Below are 27,510 nucleotides of genomic sequence, written 5' to 3'. Positions count from 1 at the left end.
ATAAAAAATAAAATTCCTGAAACTTTACATACTGAAAACCAAAGGTAAACCAGAAAATTTCAGTGAAGTCAGTGATGCTCTGACAAATTGATTTCTAGGGCACATACGCAGTCAAGCCATTTTGCTTTGCTCAAGATCACTCAGGATGCTACAGCAAAGCAGGAAACAGGAAGATTATCTTAGTATCAACCCAAAACTTAAGTCAGAAAAACATTACTCCAATTCCCTGGCATTATTGCTGACATTTTGCATTGTTGAATTGGAAAAACAAAGTCTCACAAACAAATCATATTAACATACAATGTTTATTATCTTCTATTAATCTGAAGTCAATCATTTTGATATGACTAAATTAATTCTGAAATAAACAGACATTTTTAAATACATATTAAGATGATGGGCTTCAACATGAGAGTACTTAGTTGGTCTGCACTCAATCCACATGCAGGTTACATAGATCAAATTATTATACATATCTTTTCACTTTACACTGGACTATAATACAGCACAATTTCTGGAGGTGAAAGCAGGGAGGAAAGAAATCATATTTTCAAGTAGCCCTTTTATTCAAAAAGAGCATCAATGATATATTAAGCCATTGTGTTTCTCTCTGATTTTGATTTTACTTACAGTATACACTTTTGTAAAACATATAGCTCATCAATGATACACAGTGGCCCTTCACTAAGGGCAAGTAACCAAAAAAAAAAAAAAGAAAAACGACAGAAAATAATTCTACAGATTAGAAAAGTCATATTTTAGAACATTTTCACTTCAGAGTGTCTCCAATGTTGCTAAGAAAGGTCATGCACAACATTTCTAATGTTGTCATTAGTCCATGAGAGAAATGTCTGCATGCTTCACATGTCAGAAAGAAAGCAGCTTTCTCCAGTTATCTCTTAGGCCTGTCTGTGTCATCAATGGTAGCTAACAGCTTCTGTCTTGCCTTTTTGTTGATGTAGGTGCCCAGACAAATATTCACCAGATTGGTCAGCTGCTTAGTGGAATATTCCTGGCAAACAAAAACAGATCATGTTAGGGCAGAGTAAAACACCAGACAAAGACAAAAAAATTTAAAATACACAGACATAGTCAGTGTGGATTTCACAACTGATAGAAGCATCAGTACACAGAGGAGATTTAAAGCTGTAGTTCAGTCATGTCTGGATAGTTTTCATAGTTGAGGCAGAGGACAAAACTGTATTTTGCTACATGGTGGCTTATAATGGAAAATGCTTATGACTTTAAAAGTACTGGAAAGAGCTCACATAAAGTAACTCTGTGAACATGTATATAAATCAAATTTTAATGTGTTTTCCATTCTTTGGGAGGCTTGGTGGGAAAACATATGCAAATGATTAAGCTTTCAACACAAAACCTTTTCTTTTTCCACAAACTGCGATAACTGTTGGTGATCTTTTTTATTTTAACTTCCCATTTCCAATAAGCTTCTAAATGCTTCTGTCAGCAGAGTCTCCAAACGATTTTGATTTCAGTACACGATAAAGGAGGAAAAAATGTCAAAAATGTGAAGAAAACAATTCTTAACACCTGTGAAAACACCGTATTTGCCAGTATTACCTTTATGTCTTGACACTATCCAAAACATAGTTTCCACCAATGTGTTTTAAAAAAGAGTTTTTCCCTGTAGGTCATCAAACCCCATAACTCACAATCTCTCTTGGGGCTCCAGGCAATACAAGGAAAATTCAATCAAAGACATATTTCTTTCCTGCATTTCTAGTGGGATTTAATCCCAAAATACAGATTTCAAGTGCTTCACTTTAAAAGACTTTTTACTTCAAAGATGGGTATCCCAAATAGCATGTGACTATTACTTACAAAGATCTGTTATAATTGTTAGTTCATGCTAGAGTGAAAGCATCTGAATATTTTCAAAACACAAATATAGACTTATCTCAGCAAGAAATTCTGATTAAGTATTATCAAATTAAGAAAGAAAAAGCAATGACTCTTCTCCATTGTGCCTTACAACTTAGTTTAAGCCATCTACTCCTAAAGGCAATACAAAACCTAATGGTGTGATCCCAAAACATAATTCTTGATTATCAAGTTGTGCACTCTGGCATATTCTGAAGAGCTCACAAATGTTTTCAATTTCCCTTTTCTCTAGTACTCTACACTTTTTGATACAATAGGCAGATGTGACTGGCTTAGTCATCCTCCCCAGTCAGCAGATGTTGAACCAGGTCAAACACATACTAACTTCATATCATAAAGTTGAACACATCCATGCACACAAACACTTATATTTATACTGCTTCCATTACAATAAATATTATTATAATAATATTTATTATAATGAAACTTCCTGTAAGTTTCATTATAATAAATGAAAATATACATATTTTCATATATGCCTATATACATTTTTAACACATAAAAGGATTGATTATTTATAGTTGTTAGCATGTTTTTATTATCAGGGTGAATTTTCTCCACAGAGAGGAAAAGAATGCAAATTTAACTCTTACCCTATGTTCTTTTATCCAGGACTCCATGTCATTTTCTGTCAGGTAGTATGCTTTAATGTAGGTTTCCACAAATTCTTTATCTGGAATAGGCCTAATGTCTGTTAACTTTTCTAGTTTCATTAAGAACTGTTGAAAATCCAGTTGCATCAAGGCACGTCCTTCATTGCTGCACTTCTTTACATTGGCATAACTAAAAAGAGAAACAGTGCAAAGCAGAACTTGAAATAAAAACTAATTTTGCTTCTCAAAGTTAACTTAGCATTTTGAACCTTGAGGAGGAGCAAAACTATGGTTTTAAGTCAAAAGCAGACAAAAACTTCTCTTAGGAGCAGACAAGAACTTCTCTTAGGATGTCTGCTGCAGACCTTTATTTGCATTAGTACAACACATTTTAGTCCAGTTATTGAACAGAACCCCACTGTATGCAGTGATACTTGGAAAAATCACACCCTCCTCTCTCAAAAGCCACAAAAAATCCTACATTGAACAATTTACTATAAGTAAGTTACAGGAAATTAAACCAATGCTAATTAGCACACTGGACAGAGGTTTCAAGTGATCACAACCATTGGAGTCTGAAAGGTAACACAGTAGCTTTAGGAATGGTCACCAGGAGCTTGCTGAACCAAGTGGGAGCAGCAAAGACACAAAGCTACTTGTACAAAAACAGCCACAGCAACCACAGGATGAAGGGCGGCAGCACCGGCTCATCTCTGTGAGAAGTAGAGGATTTAATGAGAACAGGTTGACAGCAAACTAGTGACAGGTTAGAGGAGACAGTAGATGAGTTTAAGGGCAGGGTAACACCAGCAAGGACCACAGTGGAGTGATAGGTAACAAACAAGGAAAACAATTTTTGCAGTTCTTCAAATGGATAAGGAACTGCATTTGTCAAGATCAAAGGAACTGACACTGCAATGCCCTTAAGAACACCAATTTCAACTGTGTGCAGGGTCGGGGGCACAGTGACTTGAGAGACTTAATCCAGCTCCCACAAGGGACAACCCTGCCTCACTCTTTCCCTCTACCAAATCTAAAAAAAGCTCACTTTTTCACTGGTTCACAAAGTTGATCCTAATTATTATACACTCCCTAGATGATTAGGTTTGATGCAAAAGAGGCAGCAGAAACATGCAGCTGGATGCACAGCAAAGTCAGGTTAAGAATATGAAGAAATTTCACACTTAGAGTTGGTACACAGAAAGCATTTGCAGAATGCAAAAGTAAGAGAGGCAAAAAGAAAGAGGGCCAAGGCAAAAGTCCTCTGGAGCTTCATAGAAGACTAGCAGATGTTTTGCAGCTGGCTTAAGTTGGGAAACAGGAAAAAACACAGAACTAGGAGATAGGGAAGGACTAAATTTAAAGAAAGATATAGCTGACTTCAGTGGAGGTAATTCTTCATTCAGTGAAGAGCCTGATGATAGTAATTTCAGTTAACTGGATGAGAAACATGTCCTTCATGGCTTTTAACTCCATACATTCATTGAATGCAAAGATAAAAGAAGTTACAAATTCAGAGAGTCAGCTATTCAGAACACCTTCCTTTCCTTTTCACAGTGGGGAAAGAACCTACAAGATACATAAAAATAACAGAACTGGCCAAGAATAAGAAATTATAGGCAAGTATTTGGGAGAAGATGATAATGAGTACTTTTTACACTCTCAGAAATGGTACAGGAGAAATTATATCAGGGAAGTATTCCTAGTCCAACCTGCTTAGGCAAAAGTAAAGGTCAAAGTTTCATGGAAAGTCACAAATATGAACCTAAACTGCAGCATGGAGCAAGACATATGAGTGATGATCTTCACAGATAAGGATTAAATGATTCATGAAAACTGAAGCCACAAAAGATGAATGAGATGTGATGTAAGAAAAGGAAACGAGTTGAAAAAACCACGAAGGCTGAGGTAGAAGACGTTGATAGTGACTGACAGTGTTATCAGCTTGAAAGGTAAGGGGAACTGAGAGGAGAAGAGCCTTTGTTTCACTTTCTTTTATCTGAAAGTAGAAAATAAAATTTCAAAAAGGAGAGATAGCTGTATAGGCCATATGTTATATGAATAGGAATTGAGAAGTCAGAGACAGATCATGCATAGATTTAGTTACCCTGAACATGAAATTGATCTCGCTAGAGACTGCAAAAGGATGATGGCATGAAAAAAATGGGCAGGAGATTAAAAAATGATGGCTTTATGGAAGCAGTGCACGCTGATGACTCTCAATAGGTAGCTAACACTTGGAGAATAAGGATGTTTTGTTGAGATCCTAATTTAGAGCAGACAGCAGGAGAGTGGGATGGAAAGAAGTAAAATAAGTAGTAGGGAGTGAATAGGCTAAAGATAACCAGGAAAGAAGTATGGAAACATGTAGAGGCAGTGGAAGACAGCACATATTCTATGATGCAGAAGTAGTTTTGGTAAGAGCCCAATCATATGTAGCCCAATCATATAGGACAAAACCATAAAAATAAATTCAGGGAATGAAAAGTCTACAATACTCAGGCTACAAAATTGAATCCAAAAAGACTGGGACACTGATTACAAGAGCGAGGGACAAGCAAGGTGTAGGTTCCTGACTAAGGTGCTTGTGCAAGCCAACTAACACATCTCTCTGTTCTTGATGAATTTGGAAAAATCATGTTCCATAGCTACTTTAAGAAAACTGATAGTGCTGATATCTCCATCTTTCTTCCTGGCAAAGAAAAATGGCATCACCATGGAAGTACTGACTATTATATTGTAACTCCCTTCTTTGCTTTGCTGGGAAATGATAATTTTCATATAGAAGTTTCTTTGAAAGAGTACTGTATTTTCAAATGCTTCAGTAAACCATTCCATGTCATTCTTCAGCAGTATCTAGGATCAAGACCACCCTCTTTAGGCTTAATGCTGCACCAAACTGTGAAACAACTGCTAAGGAGTCTGTTAAGCGCTGATAGTTTTTAGGTTCCCCAAAAGCACATGAACCCACAAGGACACTATAAAATTAGAACTTTTAACTATATAAAAATAAACATTATCATTATAGACATACCTACCCCAAAGTAAGACGTTCATAAATACTTACCCTTCCACAAGAGTTCTATTGGCCAAGCGTATGCAGTGCTCCCAAAGGATGTTGGAGACTGGCAATGGAATACGGACTCTCTTAGACACATCATTTAACCTCCTGTTAAATTCTTCAAATTCCTAATAGAACATAAAATATGTTTATTCCTTAAGGTAAAAGCAGATCATACTCTGTACATCCAACAGCAGCAACAACTAATTAGAAATGCACATGAAAGAGAATACTGAACAGTAAGAGCAAAGAAGAGAGGCTTAATAGGCACAAATTGTAGACAACTCAATGTGTAAAGTAGAAAACATTTCACTTACTAGTATATCACTCACAACATTACCTCAGTGATTTTTTTTAAAGGAACTGCTGCTCTGTTCCCCAGAGCTGTAGTTCTCTGTGAAACTGACACCTCTGAAAATGAACCAAGTAGCTTATCCTTCAAATGCCATTTTCATTGCCTTACTCCCTAAACTCATATTTAACTTCTTTAAGTCAAAATACAGCAACTGAAGAAAATTCAGTGATGATCTCTTTATCCCTCTAAATACCCATCCCACCGGCTTTCAAAGAGAAGCTCAGAAACATTGTAACCCCTTTTCATTCTTCAACCTTTCACATTAGGTAATTCCTCAGTGCTTCAGAAGGAGCTGAGAGAAGCCACTGAAAGAGGCCAAATCCAACAGTTTAGGACCACACTGCAGTACTAGATAACAGTTCGGGTTAAAGGAAGGCACTTGTTTCCACAAATCATTAATGGCCTGGATGGATTTCAGCTGATACTTTGAGTGAGAAACTAGTCATAACTGAAGGTAGTTTCTGCTACAATGATTTTTGTGACTTAAAGTGAAACAGAAGTTCTCTGCCAATGATAAAAGCCTTTATCATATAAAAAAGTATCAAATTACTTCAATATCAAGCAGAATGGTAATGAACTCCTCTGTATAACCAGCAAAAGTCATTTGCAGTGCAGTCTTTAGGACTATACTTGCCCAACATTATTTCCAAGGCTGTTAATCTAGGGCTTTTTCCTTTTCCTTTTTTCTTACAGCCCCTCTCAAAAATTCAGTAAGTGAAGAAAGTCAGAAGAGAACTACAGTAACCAACTGGCATTTAACACAAATTTTCTGAAAGATTAATTTGGCAACAACATGCAGGGTCCCACAATGTCATGCTTTAACTGGCATACAACTCATTCTTCTGTAGATGAAGATGCCTAATGCTCCATAACCTATTTCTTCAACCATCTTCTTTCCCCACTTTATCTGCTTCCAACATACTATGACTGAATGTAGAACTTTGTGTATGTGTGCACACGACTGAAAGTAGTTGATTATTACTTTAATCACTGTGGTCACATCTGATGTTCCTGGAGTCCCAGTGTACCCTGAAAATCCCTCATTGCTTAGCAGTTATTTAAAAGCTTTTGTAGCAACTAGTACTAGCTATAGAATAGAGAAACCAAAACTGGTTTTAAATGCTATTAGCTCTGATTGTCCTGAAGCAAGTTCATCAGCAGTCGCAAACTCAAAGAAGAAAAAAGCTTTTCCCCAAGATCAACTATTTTAAGCACAAACTGGTAACAGCAGCATAAACAAGGATAATCACAAAGATTTCATCAAATTCAGTGCAATGATACATCCTCTGTCAAATTCTTCCTTCTTTGCCTTGATTTTTTTTTTTATAGCAGAGAAGAGCTACAAAGTATGAAGGTGTTATCCAAACTGTTATTCCACACAGATGGCTTTTTCTGTGATTCACACTTCACATATCTTTAAAATAAAATTTTCAGTTTCTCTGAAAAGAATTAGTAACTAATATAGTATAATTAACTAGCATAATTATTCCACTGCCAGAACTTCCCTCTGAAGACCTTTAGAAACATTAATTAGGCATATATAAAAGGATGAGAAAGGGATTGTCCCAAGAACTAGTTCTGTACCATAAGACATGGCAATTGCATAATGACATCTACTGACTACAATTGACAAGTCAGATGAATAACTTCTCTTTAGCTTCCTTTTCAAATATTAACTTCTAAATATAGCAACTTCAATTAGATACTCCATGATCATTATTGGTGCTGATTTGACCTACAGCTCCTATGATACATCTCCAAGACAATCAGCAAAATTATTCAGAACAGTAAATAGTGTGTTTTGGGGTTTTTTTTAAATGTTATCTCTGGCCACTGAATCTCCCTCAGTGTTACTCTGTTTACTACACATTTCTCAACATTCAAGACTTTGATGTGAGACTCATTAAACCTCTTTAGTCACTTTCACATACCATGTAGTCAAAAAATCATCACTGAAAACAATGCTTTAGAAGCAAGAATAATGACACTTCTGGACAGATCTCATGGTAATTTCCCATTTGTAAGGATGATGTATTGTCCTAGCCATGCCACTTTAATAGTTTTAATGAAGTATTACATCAATTCAGTGTTTATACAAACTCTAGCACACCATTTCCCATAAACTATTCACCTTTAAAAGAGCATCTACATATACATTGTGCTGTGACATGATTTCCTTCACATCCCATTTCACATTAGCCATGAGAAGAAGCATTTGTTCATAATCAATGGCTTTAGCAGCAACAATCCAATAAACTGGTTTACGTAGTTCACTGGCAGTTGACACTGTCTGAAACAGAAAATAAATAAAATTCACTTCAGTAGGAGCAACATATAACTATGATATAGAAGTATCTTCACCATAATGTACAAGTTTCAAATCTTCTGTATGAAAATCAGCTGTGAATTACATCATTCTGACCTGAGAATAGAACTGCTGAAGAAAAGGCTTCTTGGCAGCTGGCATCACTGCATCAAGATGAGGCTGAAGAAATTCAAACTGCTCGGCCAGAAATACCCTTTGAAAGCAAAGAAAATTTACTGTGAACTAAGTGCAACATTTGGCAAGTCTCTTTACAATTTTTACTCTACAGCTGACATATCTGGCAATAACAATATGTAACCTTGGAAAATTTAGTCCCGAGAAGAACGGTATCAGTTGCATGCCAGCATATCAACTAGCAGTCTAAGTTCTGACAATTTTAAAATGCATTTGCAAACAAGAAAATATTTGAATAAAGAGACTAAGGCTTGAATATCAAAAATTCATATTTCTATTTTTCTTAGGATACATTGCAAAAGTCTGAGCCAAGGTCTAGTAAAGTCAGTGACCAAAAGTCACACAATTTCCACTGTAGGACAGTCAACATCAATGTTAATAAATCCATCTTAAATTTCAAAATAACATTCCAAATTAATTTTGTGCTAGTGAATCTATAAAATGGAACTTGACCTCATATTCTTAGGAAATATATTTCTAACTAAGCATAAATGAAAAAAAAAAAATTAACTCCTAATCTTTAAGTGTCATCTCATGTGAGGAAAAAATCATTCCTAGCTGACTCTTACTATTATTCTTATCAAATAAAAATCACTTTGTTACATTTGCATTGATTCTTTATAATGTCTTCTTCTCCTGAGGTGTGACATAGGTACACTTCTATCCATTGCAAAGAACATGGTGATTCATCCAAACTGATATGAACTAAGCAGCTCTGAGTCAAGTATTTAATATATGGTGAAAATTAAGCATACAGATTAAATATTAAATACAGCCTATATTAAATATTAAATATAGCCTCCTTCAAATTAAACTTTTTCATGAGAGATTTGGCCATGTACTGTCACAAATTACTGGATCATCTGCAGTAAAATTTCATTTATTGTGCTTGCATGTTGCCAGACCAAAGAATTAGACTCCAGTACCTTCAATTAAATCACCTTTATCACTCATACTTAAAATCATATTGAGAGGTAGGAATTCTTGACCTGTCAAGAAGGCTTTGAAATTTAACCACAATTTCTTAAACAATCAATAGCTTTCAGTGATCACAAATACAGTGTGTACAGTAAACCTACAGGGATTCCGTGGCCACCACTCTCTCTGCCAAGCCATACAGCGAATTGCCAGATGTCAAAACTACGAGATGACTGAGATGTGGGCTTGGCACCTTCTCTTTTCTCTCTTCAGCAGCTGTGAGAGTCCCTGAAGGATCAGCAGACACCTCCTGAAACAAAGAATTAAACAAATTACACTCCACAAAACCAGCAAGGATGGCTCCAGCTGAACAGTTTCAGATGCCAGATAAGATGAAGGAATATTTCAAATTCTAGGGTGTAATTTAAATCAAGCCTATTTTTATTTAAACAGTTTAATGAAATGGGTGAAAAAAATCAGATCATGTAGATCAGTAACCAAGGAAAAAATAAGTTAAAAGAAAAAGGCAGCAAACAATCTTCTCACTATGTCTTAATCTACAAACAGGCTTTAGCCCAATTCCCTTTTGGGAGACTGACTTCTCATTCTTGGAGAAAGTATCTTCAATCTGACAGCAACCAAATAAAGAGACATATCAAAATAATGTTACTTCTGTATGGGCTTTACTGGTTATATGAGCAGTGGCTAACTTAGGTAAAAAACAGCCAATGTTCTCAATCACAGAATCACTAGGTTGGAAGAGACCTTTAAGATCATCAAGACCAACCCATGCCCTAACACCTCAACTAATCCATTCCATGAAAACTTCTATCCTGAAGACATCCTGATGATAGAAAGCAAGGAAATATTCACAGCAAAGGAGTAGAATCTGTAGTGAGAAAGAGGTTGTATCAGTGCCTTGTTCCAGAATTAAAGGAAAAAAATAGAGAAAAAATTCTACTCCCACATTTGAAGGATCTAACCACAGGGTACAGCTAGAAGAGGAATCATAGAAGGAAGAAATTCCCAGAGCAGGTGTACAAAGGGTTACCCTCTGAAGCCTGGCTATTTCCCAGTCTTCAGAGGGTTTCAGGGCATGAAAACATAAAGGTAGTTCTGGTTGGCTTGAATTAATCATTCATACCATGATTATACACAGGCCACAGGAAGATGAGAAATGCTACAAAGGAAAGGCACAGCACCCAGAACAGGTAAGAAGGCAGGCAGGATACGGCACTGATTTTAGTAAGAGCCTTTCAAGACCCTGGGGATAGAAACCCTGGCCGGAGTCTACAGTCTATGGATGCTACAACATATCAGCCTGTAAGTATGGAATGAAAACAAATAAGAGCAACAGTGACAAAGTAGTGGAAAAAATAACTTTCACAAAAGTAAAATCAGTGGCTCAACATGGCTGCTGTAAACAGCATAGGAACCAATATGACAATAATAATGCTTAAACATAACATTTATGTTTGGACTCAAAAATACAAATTAATGTAATTCTGAAATTGCAGTTAAACAAGGGAAAAAGATAAACACAAAAACAACATAATGAAAAAAAGCAGTTTTCAGTTTTGTGAATTGTTTGTTTGTTTGTTTGTTTCAACTAGAGATAGAAATAAAACCAGAAGAAATTGCAGCGAAGTAACTATGGAAAGAGGGAGAAAAACAGACTCAAGCTAACCACAAGAGTAGCCATGAATTTCTTCTGGGCTCCACAGCAGAGAACAACTGTGAGAAGTGACCTAAAACACAGTACTTGCTATCAAACAGGTTTTGTTTGGACACTTGCTTAAGGACAGCAGTGAGCACCTGAAACACTGGTGGAAATTAGTAGTGGTGTCACTCATTCGATATGTCAGGATTGAGACAAGGAGGAATATTCCATTGCAGACCTTGAAACACCAAGTGAAGAAGTATTGCACATATGATCAGTTGACAACTGGAAAATCAACAGGGCACTTATTCTGATAGCAAAATATCTGACAGACCCATTGTGGTAGTGTTGCAGCAATTTAAGGTAGGGCAGGTGAAAATTGATTATGTCAAAATGTGTAAGGACCTGGTGAGAATTTAAGTGATACAGGATGAGCAGAAAGATCAAAACTTTGCTGCTATAGACAAAGCAGCACCAGAATGTGTTTACTGCCTGGATGAATGCCAAACCAAAAGTGACATTAAGAATATAAGACAACTGAGAAGATAATAGCGGCCAAGCTGTTAAAAATGGTTTGAGATGTGGAGGAACAAAAATTCACAAGTTCCACTTTAACTCTCCCATATTTTATTTGGCAGTTTCCTCCTGTGGTGTGACAGCCCAAGGCAATAGGAGGTGGATTTGCTATATCAGAAAGGCTCTTTCAGTTCTGCATCTGCAGAGACGTCAAACACAAACATAAAAATGGGCTACAGCAGATGGAACAATGCACAGCCTGGGAAAGCAGAGCTCTCACTAACATGGGTGAGGAAGTACCTTCAGACTTATTTAAAAAATATTCTAATTAGGTTACAGACATAAAAAGCTAATAAAGCAGGGAACCTTGATGGTTCCCCACAGAAATTCTGACACTAAAAACAAGGACTGCTGACTGAGAAATTCCATCAACACATCATTTGTAGCACTAAAAGATCTCACAGAAATACATCAGTGAACAGAAGATAAAACTTCTCAAAGAAGCTTATGGCAAATGTGACCAGATACAGTTGCACTGAGCATAAGAACAATTATAAATGCTAGCTACAATGTTATATTATTTGAAAAATTCATTTTCTTTGCTCTGATCTGTGCTCACACTCAGCCAGATAAATCTGGGATTAAAATGACTAGATGCTTCACAATACTATGAAGTTTGGATTCTGCTGAGTTTATCAGAATGGATAAGCAAGCCAAAGGGCCTGGATATTTGCTGAAGATCCTGTGACCTCTTTCAGAGAGTTCTAAGGTACTTCCTGAGCACATCCACACGTTTACTGCAGATGGGCAATGACATATAACCATCTAGCCACAACAATCAATTCTCTAAAAACATTAACTAAGGCAAAGACAATATTGATTAATTATTAAAATTTCCTCTTTATCTGTCCACTCTTCTATTTTTTCACTTCATTCCATTCTCAAAAACCCAGATTAAAAAAAAAACCAACAAAAAAAAACACCTGAAGCAACACCAAAAAACCCCACAAAAAACCAACCAACAAAAATTTTTACAATAAATCAATTTTGAAGTGTTTACACATGACAAAAGCAGCCAAACCCACAGCTCACCAAGCAATGCTATATCCTTAGGAGAGACAATGAGTGACAGAGCTGGGGGAAGAGTACCAGTAGTAAACATTTAAGAAGCTTTCTTTCTTTCAAAGACTAATTACAAATTATGTAAAAGCCAAATATTATGAAGACTTCATTTTGTATTTATTTAACTTCAAAGTTGCTTGTCACTTCAAACACATCTTAAACTTTTTTTTCTTCTTTTTTGCTTCTCCTGAAAGTAAGTAACATCTTTTAAATGCCAAAAATGGGTTGCATCTGAAGAACACAAAAGGTACATGAGAACTGGCTAAGTCAGAGATAATGCTACCTTCAACTAGGGAGTCAAACTCTGGTTCAAATATCGTGGCCAAACAGCATGAGCATTTCATTCTCCTAATTTGTTCTAAAATGCAGGCACTGCAAAAGCATGTTGAAAGCAAAAAGCAAACAGCCAGTTGTGCCAATACCCCAAAGAAGCACAGGATCACTCTGAAAGGGTCTCAGTGATGCATGTGTTTTTTCCTCCTGCCTTCATTAACAGAAATGATCAAATGACTGAAAGAGGAAAATAAAGGGGCAAAACACACAGGCTGGAGCAGGAAAAAAGGCCACAGACTATTTAAAGAAATCAGATGTTTTTCAGTGTACTGGACTTTGTTAAAGTTAATTCTTCCAGTAATGAAGAAAATCTGCAAGAAAATGTCCGTTGCCAGTGATTCCCTCTGTGTACCACAGCAAACAAGCAGGGTCCTCTAAAACTGCCAGCCTCAAGAGGAAGAGAGTAGAAGCCAGAAAATTAAATAGCAGCCAGTTGAACTTTAATTTCAAGAAATGTCAAGTTACACTGAGAACATATTGTAGCACCCAGCATTAAGCACGCAGAGAGCAATACTAAAGCAGAATAAACTTGCTTAGCTCCTCCCTGCATCAGAGTAGCAGGTCCTGCTGATCCAGCAGAACTGGGAAATGTCAGACATATCACAGCCTACACAACATCCATGTCAGAAAACTGCACAAAATAGATTTGATAAAATAATTTTCAAGGTATACATGGAACTGATGCAAACTACAACATGCTTTTCTCCTTCCTTGCCAAAAAAGAAAAAACTCAGAGTGTTAAAAAAAAATTTAAAAAATATTAAAAGCACCAGACTGATCTGAACAATAACCAAATAAACTGCAGTAGGCAGAGCAGGACAGGTTAACCAGTACTGCCTGCAGACACCTTACAGCAGGTCTTACCTATTAAATTTTCTCTAGTCTTAGTTTAATTTCCTCATCCTGTCACAGGAAAAGAACTGTGTGTTCTAACGCTATACATGATAGGCATACCCAACTAGCAATTATTTTTACAAGCTGCTTTGCTATAAAGACCTGAAAATATCAGGATGAAGTGGTAAAGCAGGCTTATGGCTGTTTCACCTATTTAAGGGTTGCTAATAACAGTAGTATGAGCTACAGTGTATGCTTTGGGAAGTATCTTTGCAAGATACCTACAGTTGAATTAAAACTCATCTGGAACGTGTTTTTACAACAAAAGGGTATGTATTAGCAAATAACAGGTACCAGATGAATGAGAGTGTGACATTGTTAAATTGTTGGGTACTTCACTTTATCATTTAATTGTTTACACCCAAGAAGAAAATTTTTAATGAACAGGTAGAAAAATAAAATCTATCTGTGTAAGGAACAAGCCTCTCCTTCAATCTCTTTTAAAAGTGTCATCTGTACCAAGAGAACATTTTCATTTCAAGTTTGGCTGAACCCAGTGGCAAGCCTTTGTTAAGCCTTCCATCTCAATGGGAAGAGGAGACTATAAACTAATTACCTAAATTGGAAGTATAAACTATATAAGATAATTATCTAAGTTAAAAATTTGACATTTAATTTGCAAGAGGGACATTTTCACACAGAGAACAAAAACACTTTTATTTCAGTTATCCAAAAGAACTTATGACTGAAGCAACTGATTATCTGCCAATTATGGTGAAATAGTTGACAGTTAATTACAATAATCCACCTCCACTAACTTTAAACAAAAACCAGTAAACTCTACAACCTGTCCCCAGCACATGAAGTTCTGCAGATCACACTCATAACCAATAATCTTTTAAAACTGCTCTTCTTCTGGCCTAATACTTTTTGCGTAAGATTTCAGTTTCAGAATTGTTTTGATTTAATATACATACACAATAACAAAAATTTTAGGTTTGATTTTGCAATAACTCTAAATGTTACTGAAGAAATCCCAATCTTAAAGGAGTAAGTGGTGTTCAAAAAGCATGGACAAAACTGCACTATCTGAAAAGGTTCTGGCAGAAGAACAGTCTACAGCAGCTGCAACATACCAACACTACTGCCAAGAACTTGATGTGTGCTGACGGACAAGGAAAAGCAGACTAACCCCAAATGTTTACATAAAACAGGACAGCTCCATCATCTCTGTTTAAAAACTGTAATTAACAGTTTCTGTAATATCATGAGCATCAATTACAAGAAAACAAACTGATCAAAGAAAGCATAACTTATTGTATTCAAAAGCTGACAGAAAATAGTTCAACTAACTCCAGGTAGATGCTTAACATACAAGAATTTTTGATCACAAGAAATTTACTGAAAGCAACCAATCAGTGTTTTTTTTTTCTCCCCTTTGAGCTTACAGATCCCTAACTGTTCTTGAAGCTGAATGCTGAAAATTATAGGTAGGGCCAATTGCAAAAGCACATTGCTTTCAAGGTAAAAGTATTTCTTCAATATGTTGTAAATGTGTTAAGGTTTTAAATGGTATTTTATAATACTCCTACTAGGTTTTAAGTTGCAAGATTAGTATTTTCATGCTGAGGGGCACAAAACTTACCAAGAAGGTAATCTTGACTCAACTTGCCAGAAAGTAAATCAAACATAAACAATGTAATCACCACTCTACAGGCTTTAAGAAACCATATCTTTAAAAACCAAACTACAAACCATCTTGAGAAACCATGCTAAACATTTTCTATTATTTACAATCCTTTTCATGCAAATGGTATCTTTAGAGCATTATTGAAGAGCCATAAAAGCGATGCCCAAACTTCCCAACATTTACAGTGCACACATTTCGCATTGTCCTCGGGGTTGAATTGATCAGCGTTGCCTCCCAGTAGGCATGAAGTTCTGGTTTCAAGAGTGGGGATCCTACATGCTCTTTGTCACAAAGCAAGCATGTCCCAAACCTCATTTGGGTCAGTCCCACTGACTTCAGTAAAACAGTTCAATTAAGTTTGCACCACTTCTGGGATCTTTGAGATTATTTTTTTTCCAACGGTAAATGGCAGATCTTTTGCATTAAAAAATTACAAGAATTTGGAAGGTTTATTTACTACTGGTTGTCTCAACCAATGCAACAATCCCTCTGTGAGGAATCACTGTGTGCTGACAGATAACTGAGAAAATGAGTCATGAACTATGTCCTAAAAAAATTAATGTCAAATGAGACTCCACAGAAAACCACACACACAGGCATCATTAGAACCTGAACCACTACCTCGCAAAAAGAACATATAAGCTGGTCTGACAGATTTGTGAAATTATTGTGATGTCTATGCAAGTCTGGCCAAGTTTGGGTCACAGACTCAGAATTGTCAGATTCAGACAATCTTTATGGAAATAAAATATTGATGCTGTCATCAGGAACTGAAATGTGACAGAAATCAAGCCCTTAATAAAGTTACCATGGGTAGAAGACAAGGCAACAACCCTAAATTCCCAACAGGCCATGAGACTGAATGCCACAACACAAACATGAATACTTTCAGAAAGCAGTTTACAAAAATTTAAAATAAGATAGGAGAATTCCTTGAGCAGTTCAAACCGTCCATGCAGTCTCAAGAAATACCCTTTTTATGACACAATGAAAATGAGCCTTGACTTTCACAAACTCTTAAAAATAAGCAAACAATAAACAAAAATATCCAGAATACTTTAACTTTCTCATAAATTAAAAAGTACCATTTATAGTATAAGACTAGCTTAAGTTCATAAGGTATTAATAAACCTCATGGAATGTCTTTAAGCTAACAGCAGTTAGCTAAGATTTCTTTCTTCTTTCAAATCTTACATTGAACATAGCTATTAATTTCAACTGGCAATAACATTATCTGTTAAAGTACTGTAAATGACTGAGGAAGAAAACAAACTGCTGCTATTTTTCCATTTCACTCCTAGAAATTTTTTCAATTATTTTAACTGCTAAAAAAAATGAAGTCTGTAAAGCACTGTCAGGAACCATCACTACAGAGAAATTTTAAAAAGTAATTCCATAACTTGCCATTTTCCCATAATCTTTAACTGATTCATTCAAGCAAGTAGTTCCTGTAATTAATTTTTCTTTCTGCATACACTCCCTTTGAGAGGAATATCAAGAAGCCTTTTTCTCCTTTACAGAGGTCTAGGGTTATTAGTTATCTTATGCTCCCTCTAGTGACTGTATAAGAAATGGCCTCCAAGCCTTTTAACATGCTTCTCTGAGAACAGTTTAGGATTTGATATAATGCTTCAAGGAATTAAAAAAGCATAAAGTACATTTCTTGGAGTGTCAAATCCTCATGCAAGTCAGAGTAGAACATCCTTTTCTTCTTTCTAAGATAGCATCCTCAGAAAATATAATCTTCCTGTAGCATCCTACTACACAAGCCATATATGATACCCTGAGGAAATTTCTTCAAAATGTTTCAAAGGTTTTATATTTAGGTGGAATATGAAAACTTCAAACTTCCATTTCTGGTGTAGATTTTAGCAATATTTCTTTATAAACTCTGCTGTTCAGCTGAATCCACAAAAACTACCTACAGTCTCCTTTACCATCCTCCTATGCAGGACAATAATCTACTGCCAGTGTGACACGAGCACCATATTTACTTTTCACACTTTCAAAATAAATCACAAAATGACCAATGGGATATAATCCAAAAAATACATCAGGGAAAGTTCCCCAAAATTAAGGAAGGTCTTAGTATACAACCTATGTTATCCTGAAAGGTGAACAATCTTCAGGAGAGCTTACTGTTTTGCTATTCTTTTACTGAAGAAAAATGAGTCATCTCTTTCTTTTTATAAAATGTCTCTTAGTAAAGATAATACTGAATTGTCTCTATTACATGAATCATAATAGAAGATTTAAATATTGAATTTCACTGTTACATCTAGCAAAATCTATTTCATTAGTTTTGCTGTACATTGGAAACAAGTGATTTAATACAATAATGACCTCACGAAACCAAGCCTTTGTTATTAGACAAAGGCTTATTAGATACATTCACTGAATATGAAAAGAGGAAAAAATCAAAAAGCCATGATGAAATATAATTCCTGAATGTCATACACAGTCCTTTATCCCACTGAGCATTAACAACATCCAGGTACTCACCAGATCAATGAGACTCTCCTGGATTCTGTTCAGTGTGGTGCGTAATCTGCTGCTACTGAGGCCCAGTCCTGTTGATTCAAACTGGAAGAAATGCATTCTACTTAAGTTGGGAAAGGAAATTTCTTTGGTTTAAACTTTAAAGTTATACAGCAAAATCTGAGCTTGCAAAGACTATCTACAACTTGCTCACATTAAAATTTTGGCACAAAATCACAACCACACAAAATGAAAAGAAAATCAACAGAGGTCACAGCACTCAACACTGCACTGGTGTGAAGAATGACCTCAGTATCTTCCATGAAGATGACAGAATATCATTCACATCAATAAAACATCCAGTATTTTTATTGTTATAATTCTGTATTTAACTGCAGGACTCTAGATTTTCTCATTTGGGTGATGAGCCTGGAATGGTTCCCCACAACACCATCTCTCACACCACATCCAAGTCAAATGGTTTTCACTCTTCTTTCCAGCTATACAGTCCCTTGTAATCATCAAATATATATTTTGCATAAGTAAAAATTATAACCACTGATCTTTATAAACAGTCATTATTACTTAATGTCTACAAAGATCTACGTCAGAAATGTGCCATCTTCATGCTCATGGCCCAGGAGTGTATGGGGCTAATGCTCAGCTGGGATATATAGTTAAATGTATATATACCTATGCTATATATATATATGTATTTATTTTATTTATATATATATACACACATATATATAGATACACTAATTTCCTGCTAAGAGCAATGGATTATACCAGCTGAGGGTCTGATTTGACATGCATAATTATTGTAACTTCTTAACTTCTACTGTTAATAAAACCCCCCAACAAACTAACATAACAAAGAAAGCGGAAACAGGATGTGTAACAAGCACAAATTTAAGTCAACAACCTGGAAGGATTTGAATACAGTTCTGGTATGTGATTCACACCAAAAGGCAATTTGCTGAACTTTATTTAGGGCACTGTTGTATGCTGCATTATTGGACTTCCTTTCAGTGGGCTGAACCAGGGAAGGAAGTATTTGAGTTTATGTGACCTCCTCCCCTCAGTGTGAATACAGGCAGATATAATTTAGGTCCCCATTTACTGCATTCAAAGTTTCTAATTTAAAATGTCTATCTGCCCCAATTCTTCTATATATTAAATGACAATTTACATCTGAGTTGAATTCCCACTAGAAGAGCACACTCTGATGAAATCTACAACCTGATCTAGGAGATGTTCACAAGAACAGAACCTCATGGCTCCACATTTCACTCATCAGTACATCTGACTCAATTCATACAAGGTTTTTGCATTTGCAGAACTATAGATTTTTAAATTCCATTAATTGATGACCTAGTAAGGGTAGTAAGGCATTAAACAATTTGTAGAATAATTCTGTTCATCACCAATTTTACCTCTTATCATTAAACTCTTATAATAACCTCCTATAGTTATTTTAAAAAGTAAGTTTACAAATTAGTGCAACGCCTTGTCAAAAAAAAAAAAAGAAAACTCACCTCTATTTGTTTCTACTAAGGAAAACTATTTTGTGGCATGTTCATGAATGTCTTAAATTTTAGTGAGTAGATGTTAAATACAGACAATCCTTTAAATTTTTTCTTGCTCCATAATCTGAGATAAGGCAGGCTTAATTTGCAGCCCACAAATAAAAAAGTTTTGAAAGCAATTCTGGTTACAACAATGTTTAATTTTTGGAAGCGAAGAAAGCTAATACTGATTACATAGCATAATGATTTGAACAAGGTCTGGAAAAAGCAATGACAGCATTATGAACAGACATAGAACTCAACATATATATTTTAAATCCTTGGTTTTCACTAAGCTGGCAATGAACTCTGTACAACCAACCACTCTCCTTATGTGTGTACTAACTCACATATACAAAATAACCATAATATTCACAAATAATTTTAAACATTTAAGGAAGTTATACCAGCATACTCTAAGACTTCCATTTGACATTATTTTCTGAATAAAAATAAAACGGGAACTCTTTGAATGGTCTAAATCACATACCATCACCCATCTCTAATTTCTAAAGGTTTAGAAACACTAGGGGGAGTGAGGACATTTAAGCAGCATTACAAGAGGGTTTATTACAATCACAAACCCTTGCAAGCATTGTGTTTCCCATGGAAAACAATTTGTCAAAAGAAATACTAGGCACAGTACAAAAACATCACAATTTTACCACCCATCTGCTAGAACATTTACCTGCCTAGCACTGTACTGTTCTCTGTTAGAAGCACAGAGTGAGGAAGCTGGTATGGGCTTTAGAAACAAAAACAGGAGGTGCAAAAAAATAACAATAAATGCAACACAATGTGAATAGCAGAGCAACTAAGCCAATGGAAATCAATTATCTTAAAAAACGAACCAAGAAGCCCCAAACCAAACCCCAAACAAAGAAACAAAAAAACCAAAACAAAAAACCCAACAAAAGGAAAACACCCTCCACCCATCTTGTAAACACAACTTACAAATACATTTGTCCTGCCAAACAGTTCAAAACCTTTTAGAACCATATGTTGAGTCTGAAAATTCATTACAATTTGCCAACAAATTACGATGGATTTGGCACCACTCGACACTATTACTTGTGGAGTAATTTAGGGGCCAAGATAGGAGAAAGTTGTTTTCACATGCAGCTATTAAGACAATTCTATTGACAGCTGATCTATGTTATGTAAAGACATTGCCAACAAGCATTTTTTTCAACTACAAGATCACTCAAAAAATGTTGTTTTCATTAATGCAAGTAGTTTGGCAGAAAAATACTGGATATGAAAAAGTGTCTTTCAAATTTCTTAAGTTTTCGTGGCCCCCTTTTTCTACATTTGCTATTCTCATGTAAACTAGAGAAATACATACAGAAAAACTCAATCACCTTATACTGCCTAGGCTGAAACCACCCTTCTGCAATCTCCTTTGCTACCCACTTTCTACTACTACTTCTAAGTATTTCACATTGTCTTTCCTCCTTTTCAATAGTGCTGGAAAAAAGAATAGAGAATATATCTATTCAAAACATATTATGATTAATGTCTCACTGACCATAATGCTTCCATTACTTCCTTCCCTTACTGCTGATCTAATCAGCCTTTTCTTATTCCTACATTAAAATCCATTTTATTGCCACTAATTTTTCTGGGAATTACATATTAGGTAGCATTTTAAGCAAAGAGATCTCCTCTGCATTTTCATTCCCTGGGTACATTGATACTTGAAAATGAAAAATGCTTCTACCTACCATGTCATTTCGGCCAAAAAATGTATAGACTGCATACAGATAGTAATCAAAGAGCTGGGACATGAAGTGGATCACATCAAATGCAATAGGCTTCAGAATATTCATCATCTGCATGTATTTCCCTTAAAAATTAAATACAGAAGATCAGTCTCCTCAGCACAAGTGCTACAAAGACAGTTCAGACAAACTCAAAGTCAACTTTGCGTATTATGGTATTATGGGTATTATGTAGCCTTCATCGTTTATTAGCAACAAATTAATAATAGTTTACAGATTGGAAAGGTTTAAAAACAAAGCTAAAATGATGGCTTAAGACACCACGACTTCTCAAAATATAGATGTTAATCCATATCAAAATGTACTCAACTGTTCTCAGCCTTCTGGTACCAAATTCAACACACAACTGTCTGGATCCTCTACAAGTTTCAGTTTAATTTAAGTAAAAAATAATAATCTGCTAAAGCAGTGTCTGGCAAATGCTGTATAGAGACACTGAAGATTTTATGCTTTAGTGTGTTTACATATGCACATATAGAGTTTTCAATCAATAGAAAAACACAGTATAAAAATGATATGTCCACGATTGGATTTTACCCAACAACTGTAGGAGTCACGTGCTTCACATCAGTGATACAGCATTTTCTGCTCTCCTTCCTTTCTATCCTGCGGTAAGAATCTCAAGTAGTTTTAAGTTTGAAATGTTTCCAGGAGGAGAGACTATGAGTAAAGGAGGATGTCAGTACCCTGGAACAATCAGGGTGAAGAACAATTCCTTCTCTTCCTTACTATTCTCTGTTGTAACATATTAGACTTCATAAAATAATTTTTTAAAAAATAATTTAAAAACCCCAGCCTCAGGATCTTCATATATATGTTATCTGAATCAAACTGATCATAGGATTTGGAGTCCAAAAGGGATTTTTCCCCACAGACCTAGTTCACAGGGCCTATAGTTTTCACCTATTTTTGTTTCCAGCATAGGACATGGCTCTTCACTGGGTCATAAAAGCAGCACACTTAATGAAAACCCTGATATTGCAGAGACCCCACATTTCCTGCTAGATACCTCAAAATAACATCTTGCTGGCCCTTTTACTGTTCTAAAAACATAACATATAACAAATGTTATTTTGTTACCAACAAACTGTTTGGCTATTACAGTAAGAGACAGACAGCAATTTTTTAACCAAAACACAAATGCAGTCCACCCCAGCACATAGGATACAGCAGGTCATTTCACAAATTGTCATATTCTAGACATGTTTAGATGTGACAGGTTGGAAAAATTACAGGAAGGTGCTAAAACAATTTCTTTTTCCTGTAGTCAACAACACTCATCTTCAAGTTAATACTATGCCCAGAGAAGTAATCTCCTAATAGATAGAGAAAATATTGGTTGAATCAGAGAAACTGGGGAGCAAAGAAACAAAAGCTAGCTTCTAATAAAGGGGGAGTTATTTGAATTTTTCAACCAAGTAATTGTGTAGGTCAGCAAAGATAACTAACCTGAAACATGCATGATACAGCTACATACCTGATAAAATGGTAGAGCACTACAGTAAGAACCAAGCAATAGCCTGACATTGCTACCTTCCAGGTTTCTATTTAATTTAGATTCCTTACTGAATGACTACGCCCCTGTTTGCTGAGACATGCAAGCATATGTTTTGTTATTTTTAGAGATTTGACACAGGTTGTAATAATTGATATTTGTCACTTTAGCCCTTTTGTTAACTCTATACTACTTAATTATTAATGTTTTGACCCATAGCATTATGAACAAACTGAAAAGTGGACTTAAAAATTCTATTTGTCTTCTACAAGGGAAAATCCAATGCACAGTCCAATGTGGAAATTTTTAGATGCTTGTGAAAGGATGGTACTGGCACCCTAATTAAAGCAAGCGTCACCTTCATCCGTACTATCTGAATGTTCTGTATTGGAAAGGCTGACTTTTTCCACTTACTCTGTGATAAACATATTTTTAAAGTTGCCTGTAACCCAATATGAGTGATGAGTCACAATCTGGACAGTTAAGACTTCCAAGTATCTGTGCAACTGGCATCAATATTGAACATAATCTCTTGGGCAGTGTCTCATACTTTTCCAAAGGGCTATGCACTACACACTGCCCAAGTACTGTACCTATAAAAATCTTCCAGTGCCAAGAACATTTCTCTATTACTACATCACTCAGCATCTTGACACAACAAGTGTTCCAAGAACATTTCCTCCTCATTGCTCTCTCTAACAGGACACCAGTTTTTAATGTCTACACATTGTTACCAATACTTGGGCTAAAGTTACTGTTTTCGGTTAAAAAGGCATATATAAGAATACTTCCAAACAGCACAAACAGTCCAAAGCCGTATCAAAATAGAAATTTCCAGAAATACTTGAAAAAACACTTAAAGTTTCAGCAACTGAAAGTAGCTTGAATTTCTAGAGGCTCTAGATAGCTTCAACTGCTAACATTTGCCAGGTTTCTTTTGAAGTATTGTTTGCAGAACTCCTTCTGTCCTTAAGGATAGCAAGTAGAGAGCATTCTTTATCAGACTAATCTATACAAAACTGATGCACCTCACAAATTAGCACAGGCAAATTTTTGCAATAAATCTTTACCAGGTCAACCTGGTAAAGTGAGCTTTAAACTAGGAAAGTTGGGGTAAGGGGAAAGTTACAGCGACAATGCACGCAGAAAAATAAGGTTTAAGTGGGATACCTCCAGCAGGTACAAGCAGCCAAAAACATAGGACTATGGGACATCCCCTTGCACTCCCACTGGGACATTGACACACTCAAATTACCTCTATGAAGTGCCTGTACACCAATGCATAGAGTAGGAACAAACAGGAGGAATTAGAGATGTGTATGCAGTCACAGGGCTTTGATCTCATTGCAGCTATGGAGGTATGTTGGGATAGCTTGTGTGACTGGAATATTGCCATGAAGGGCTACATGTTGCTTAGGAAAGACAGACCTGGAAAGCACAGTGCTGGAGTGGTGCTGTATGGGGGGCAACATCTGGAATGTATCGAGCTCTGTCTTGGGGTGGATGATGAGTCAGTCCAGAGCTCAAGTGTTAGGATAACAGGGCACACTAGTATGGGTGACACTGTCAGGGGTGTTTACTACAGGCCACCTGATGAGGAGAAAGAAGTGGATGAAGTCTTTTAACAGACAAGTAGAAGCAGCCTCATGGTCACGGGCCCTGGATCTCATAGGGAACTTCAGTCATCCTGACATCTGCTAGAACAAAACAGCAAAGCACAAACAGTAAAGCCCTGACAACAACTTCCTGACAGAGATGGTGGAAGATACCAATAAGGAATGGTGTGTTGCTCAACCTTATACCAATGAACAAGGAAGGCCTTGTTGAGGTGTGAAGGTTGGGGACAGCCTTGACTTGGATTGTGGAGTTCAGTATCCTGCATAAAGGAAGCAAGGCAGCAAGCCAAATTGCAACCCTGGGCTTCTTGAGAGCTAACTTCAGCATCTTTGGGGATGCTTTTGGAAGAATCCCACGGGGAAGGGCTCTGCAGGAAAAAAGGGTCCAAGAGAGATGGTCAATATTCAAGCACCACTTCCTCCAGGCTCAAGAATGGTGCATCCTGATGAGCAAGAAATTGGGCAAAGGGGGCAAGAGACCAGAATGGATGAACAAGGAACATCTGTCAAAAGTCACTAAAGCAGGACATATACAGGAGATAGAAGCAGGGACAGGCCACTTGGAATGAATACAGAGATGTTGTTGGAGTGAGCAGAAAAAGGAATGGTGGAAGGAAGACACACATTAAGAGCTAAAACACTGCTTTGAAGGAAGAAGTGCAAGGTCTGTTGAAAAGACTGTGTGATTTGAGGTTTTTTAAGTCACATGATTACCAATCACTCACTTCAGCTAACAACTTCTGCTGTGAGGTTTGTCATCACTATTATTATTTTCTTGCAAGATAATGGGGTTTAAAGCAAGCAAAATCTAAGAATTTGTCCTCAAAACCCATTCTTAACACAAGTAAAAATAAGGCCAAAAAAGCATTAAAATCTATCAATGTAAGAAATACCCACTAAACTACTTCTTAGATTAGAATTATATTAATTAAGAGATCACTGAATCAATATATACAATGACATAATCATTAATTATTCTTGTTGATATATAGTGCTTAGTTAAACTATTACATACAAATTTAACACAGGTTTATTCTTCCTTTACATTTGAAGTCAACATGCAATGTCTTGATAGGAAAAATTAATCTTATAAATTAGTCTAATGGCTACTTTATACTAGAAAGAGAACTAATTACCTTAGTTAATGTGAGAAAAATCTGATAAAATGAACTCTTCACTTGAAATTCAAACAAAATTGTAGCCACTCCCACTCCAATTATACATTAGCAACTCATTTATGTAGTTTACAAATATTAAACTACTTTTTAAATTATTCATTTACCTTCCATACAAAGCACACAGCACATAGAAATACTTCAAAATGGTTACAACAAACACTGTCATACTCATTCAGTATGACACAATGAGCACTGCTACTTTCCTAAAAGTAGTGGGCACTACTACTTTCCTAAAAAGTAAGGCAATCATTTCTGTTACTTGATTGGGCAACTTAAATCTGAATCTTCATCACTATGACTGAAAAACAGCAAAGAAAAACATAAAGAGGGAAAATAGTAATTCAAATAACTACTGATCCACTATTTTAATTTTTAGGATGCAGAATTTCAGATTGTTTTGAAGAAACTATGCAAATGACAGAAACAGAAATATGGAGGCAAAATTAAGATAAATCATGGATCTAAGAGAAGTGAACTGTACCAGACACTGCACATGAACCAGAACTATACATGATTTTCCACGCAAAGGACACAGTACATTTCATCTATCTGGGATTTGGTAAAAATATTAATATAACAACATTGCACAGTAAATAAATGAAGCTAAAGTGTGTTGGAAAGGGAAGTAACTAAAAAAGCTACTGGTGGACTTCCCAGCAATCAGCCATCTCATTAACATTTTCATGAATTACTCTGGCACAAAAATGAGAGTGATAATAGAAAAAAATAAAGATGCACCATCAAAACAGAAAAGGACTGACATAATGTACAGCAGTACTTGATGACTGTTACAATAAGAATTGGATGAAATTCAGTAGCACAAATTGTAAATCCATACATTAGGGCACAATTAATTAAAAAACATGCATCTTTCTACTATAAACTGGCAGGTTATCTCTTTGGAAAAAACTGGGAAAGTGAAGAATCTGCTGGCTGCACAAAGTCATTACACACTGGCAGTACAAGGAAGCTGTAAGAAATCAAAAGAGGTGCAAAACAGAAGGAACTTAGGACCATGATGCAAAAAGAATTGGAAAATGCAGGAAGATCTCATCCAAAGTATTGCATGTTTTTGGTAAGATTACAACAAGAGCAGAAAATTTAAAGTTTCTGGTGGATAAATACAGGGGACACTAGAAATCTTGGCACATTGTTTAGCAAATCAAAGACTCAGAAGAAATAGGATCAATTCCTGTAAAAACACCAGAACAGTGTGCATTGAAAAACAAAATTATCTGTTAAACCTCAAAATTTCTTTTGACATAAGATCAAGTCAGCAAAAAATAGGAGGATTTTTTTTTTTAATTCTTTAGGCTGACAAGGCTTCTGAAATAGAATTCCTATTAGAATGAGTGCTGAGAATAGAAGTATTTTTAGGCTGGAGCTCAAAACAAGCATATTTACAGGCAGTACTAAATCCTCCTCCCACAGGAGGTCCTTTCCAAGTCCATGTTTTAAATAACACCACTATCACTTATTGCCAGAACAATATAAAACACCCCAAACAGCAGAAAATTTAAAAATTAATTCCAGAAGAAGAAAAAAGATATATATGAGCTTTTTATTTTGGGGTTATCAATATAATCTACAAATAGGACTCCTTATGTAAAATTGGAAAACCAGACCTACTGCTTCACCTACTGGTGCAGTGTTTTATGGCAGGCACAGAGGCTGGAATTTGCATGTAAGTGCCATGAGTAGTTTTTATAGTCAATCCTCAATTTTCTCAGAGCAAAACCTTATAGCAGAAAGAGCAAACAAATCTCTCCAACCTAAGTCACAGAAAAGTCACAACAGAATGAACTCTCATTTCAGGTTTATAGGGTAAATTCTCAAGGAAAAAAAAAGGTTTTAGCAAACCTGCAAAGAAGATTTAGAAAATTAATTTCTGACTTTCATGCTGCCCTCAA

At 35.9% G+C, this 27,510-nt stretch overlaps 1 protein-coding gene across 1 annotated transcript in view; it reads right to left on the bottom strand.

Annotated features, from left to right (window-relative positions):
- Nucleotides 1–295: 295 nt before the first annotated feature.
- VPS50 (VPS50 subunit of EARP/GARPII complex) overlaps nucleotides 296–27,510 on the bottom strand; it is a 78,659-nt gene continuing 51,444 nt past the window's right edge. The window contains exons 21-28 of the mRNA XM_030971315.1: nucleotides 21,255–21,376; nucleotides 17,987–18,067; nucleotides 9,491–9,639; nucleotides 8,334–8,430; nucleotides 8,043–8,201; nucleotides 5,563–5,684; nucleotides 2,496–2,685; nucleotides 296–1,012 (exon numbers count right to left, since the gene is read on the bottom strand). Of these exons, the coding sequence (XP_030827175.1) occupies nucleotides 893–1,012; nucleotides 2,496–2,685; nucleotides 5,563–5,684; nucleotides 8,043–8,201; nucleotides 8,334–8,430; nucleotides 9,491–9,639; nucleotides 17,987–18,067; nucleotides 21,255–21,376 (1,040 nt within the window). The 3' untranslated portion in view covers nucleotides 296–892. The remainder of the gene's footprint in view (nucleotides 1,013–2,495; nucleotides 2,686–5,562; nucleotides 5,685–8,042; nucleotides 8,202–8,333; nucleotides 8,431–9,490; nucleotides 9,640–17,986; nucleotides 18,068–21,254; nucleotides 21,377–27,510) is intronic.

Source organism: Camarhynchus parvulus, chromosome 2 (genome assembly GCF_901933205.1).
Source record: "Camarhynchus parvulus chromosome 2, STF_HiC, whole genome shotgun sequence".
NCBI lineage: Eukaryota > Metazoa > Chordata > Aves > Passeriformes > Thraupidae > Camarhynchus > Camarhynchus parvulus.
The sequence above is the reverse complement of the archived record's forward strand: the minus strand, read 5'-3'. Positions and strand labels throughout refer to the sequence as shown.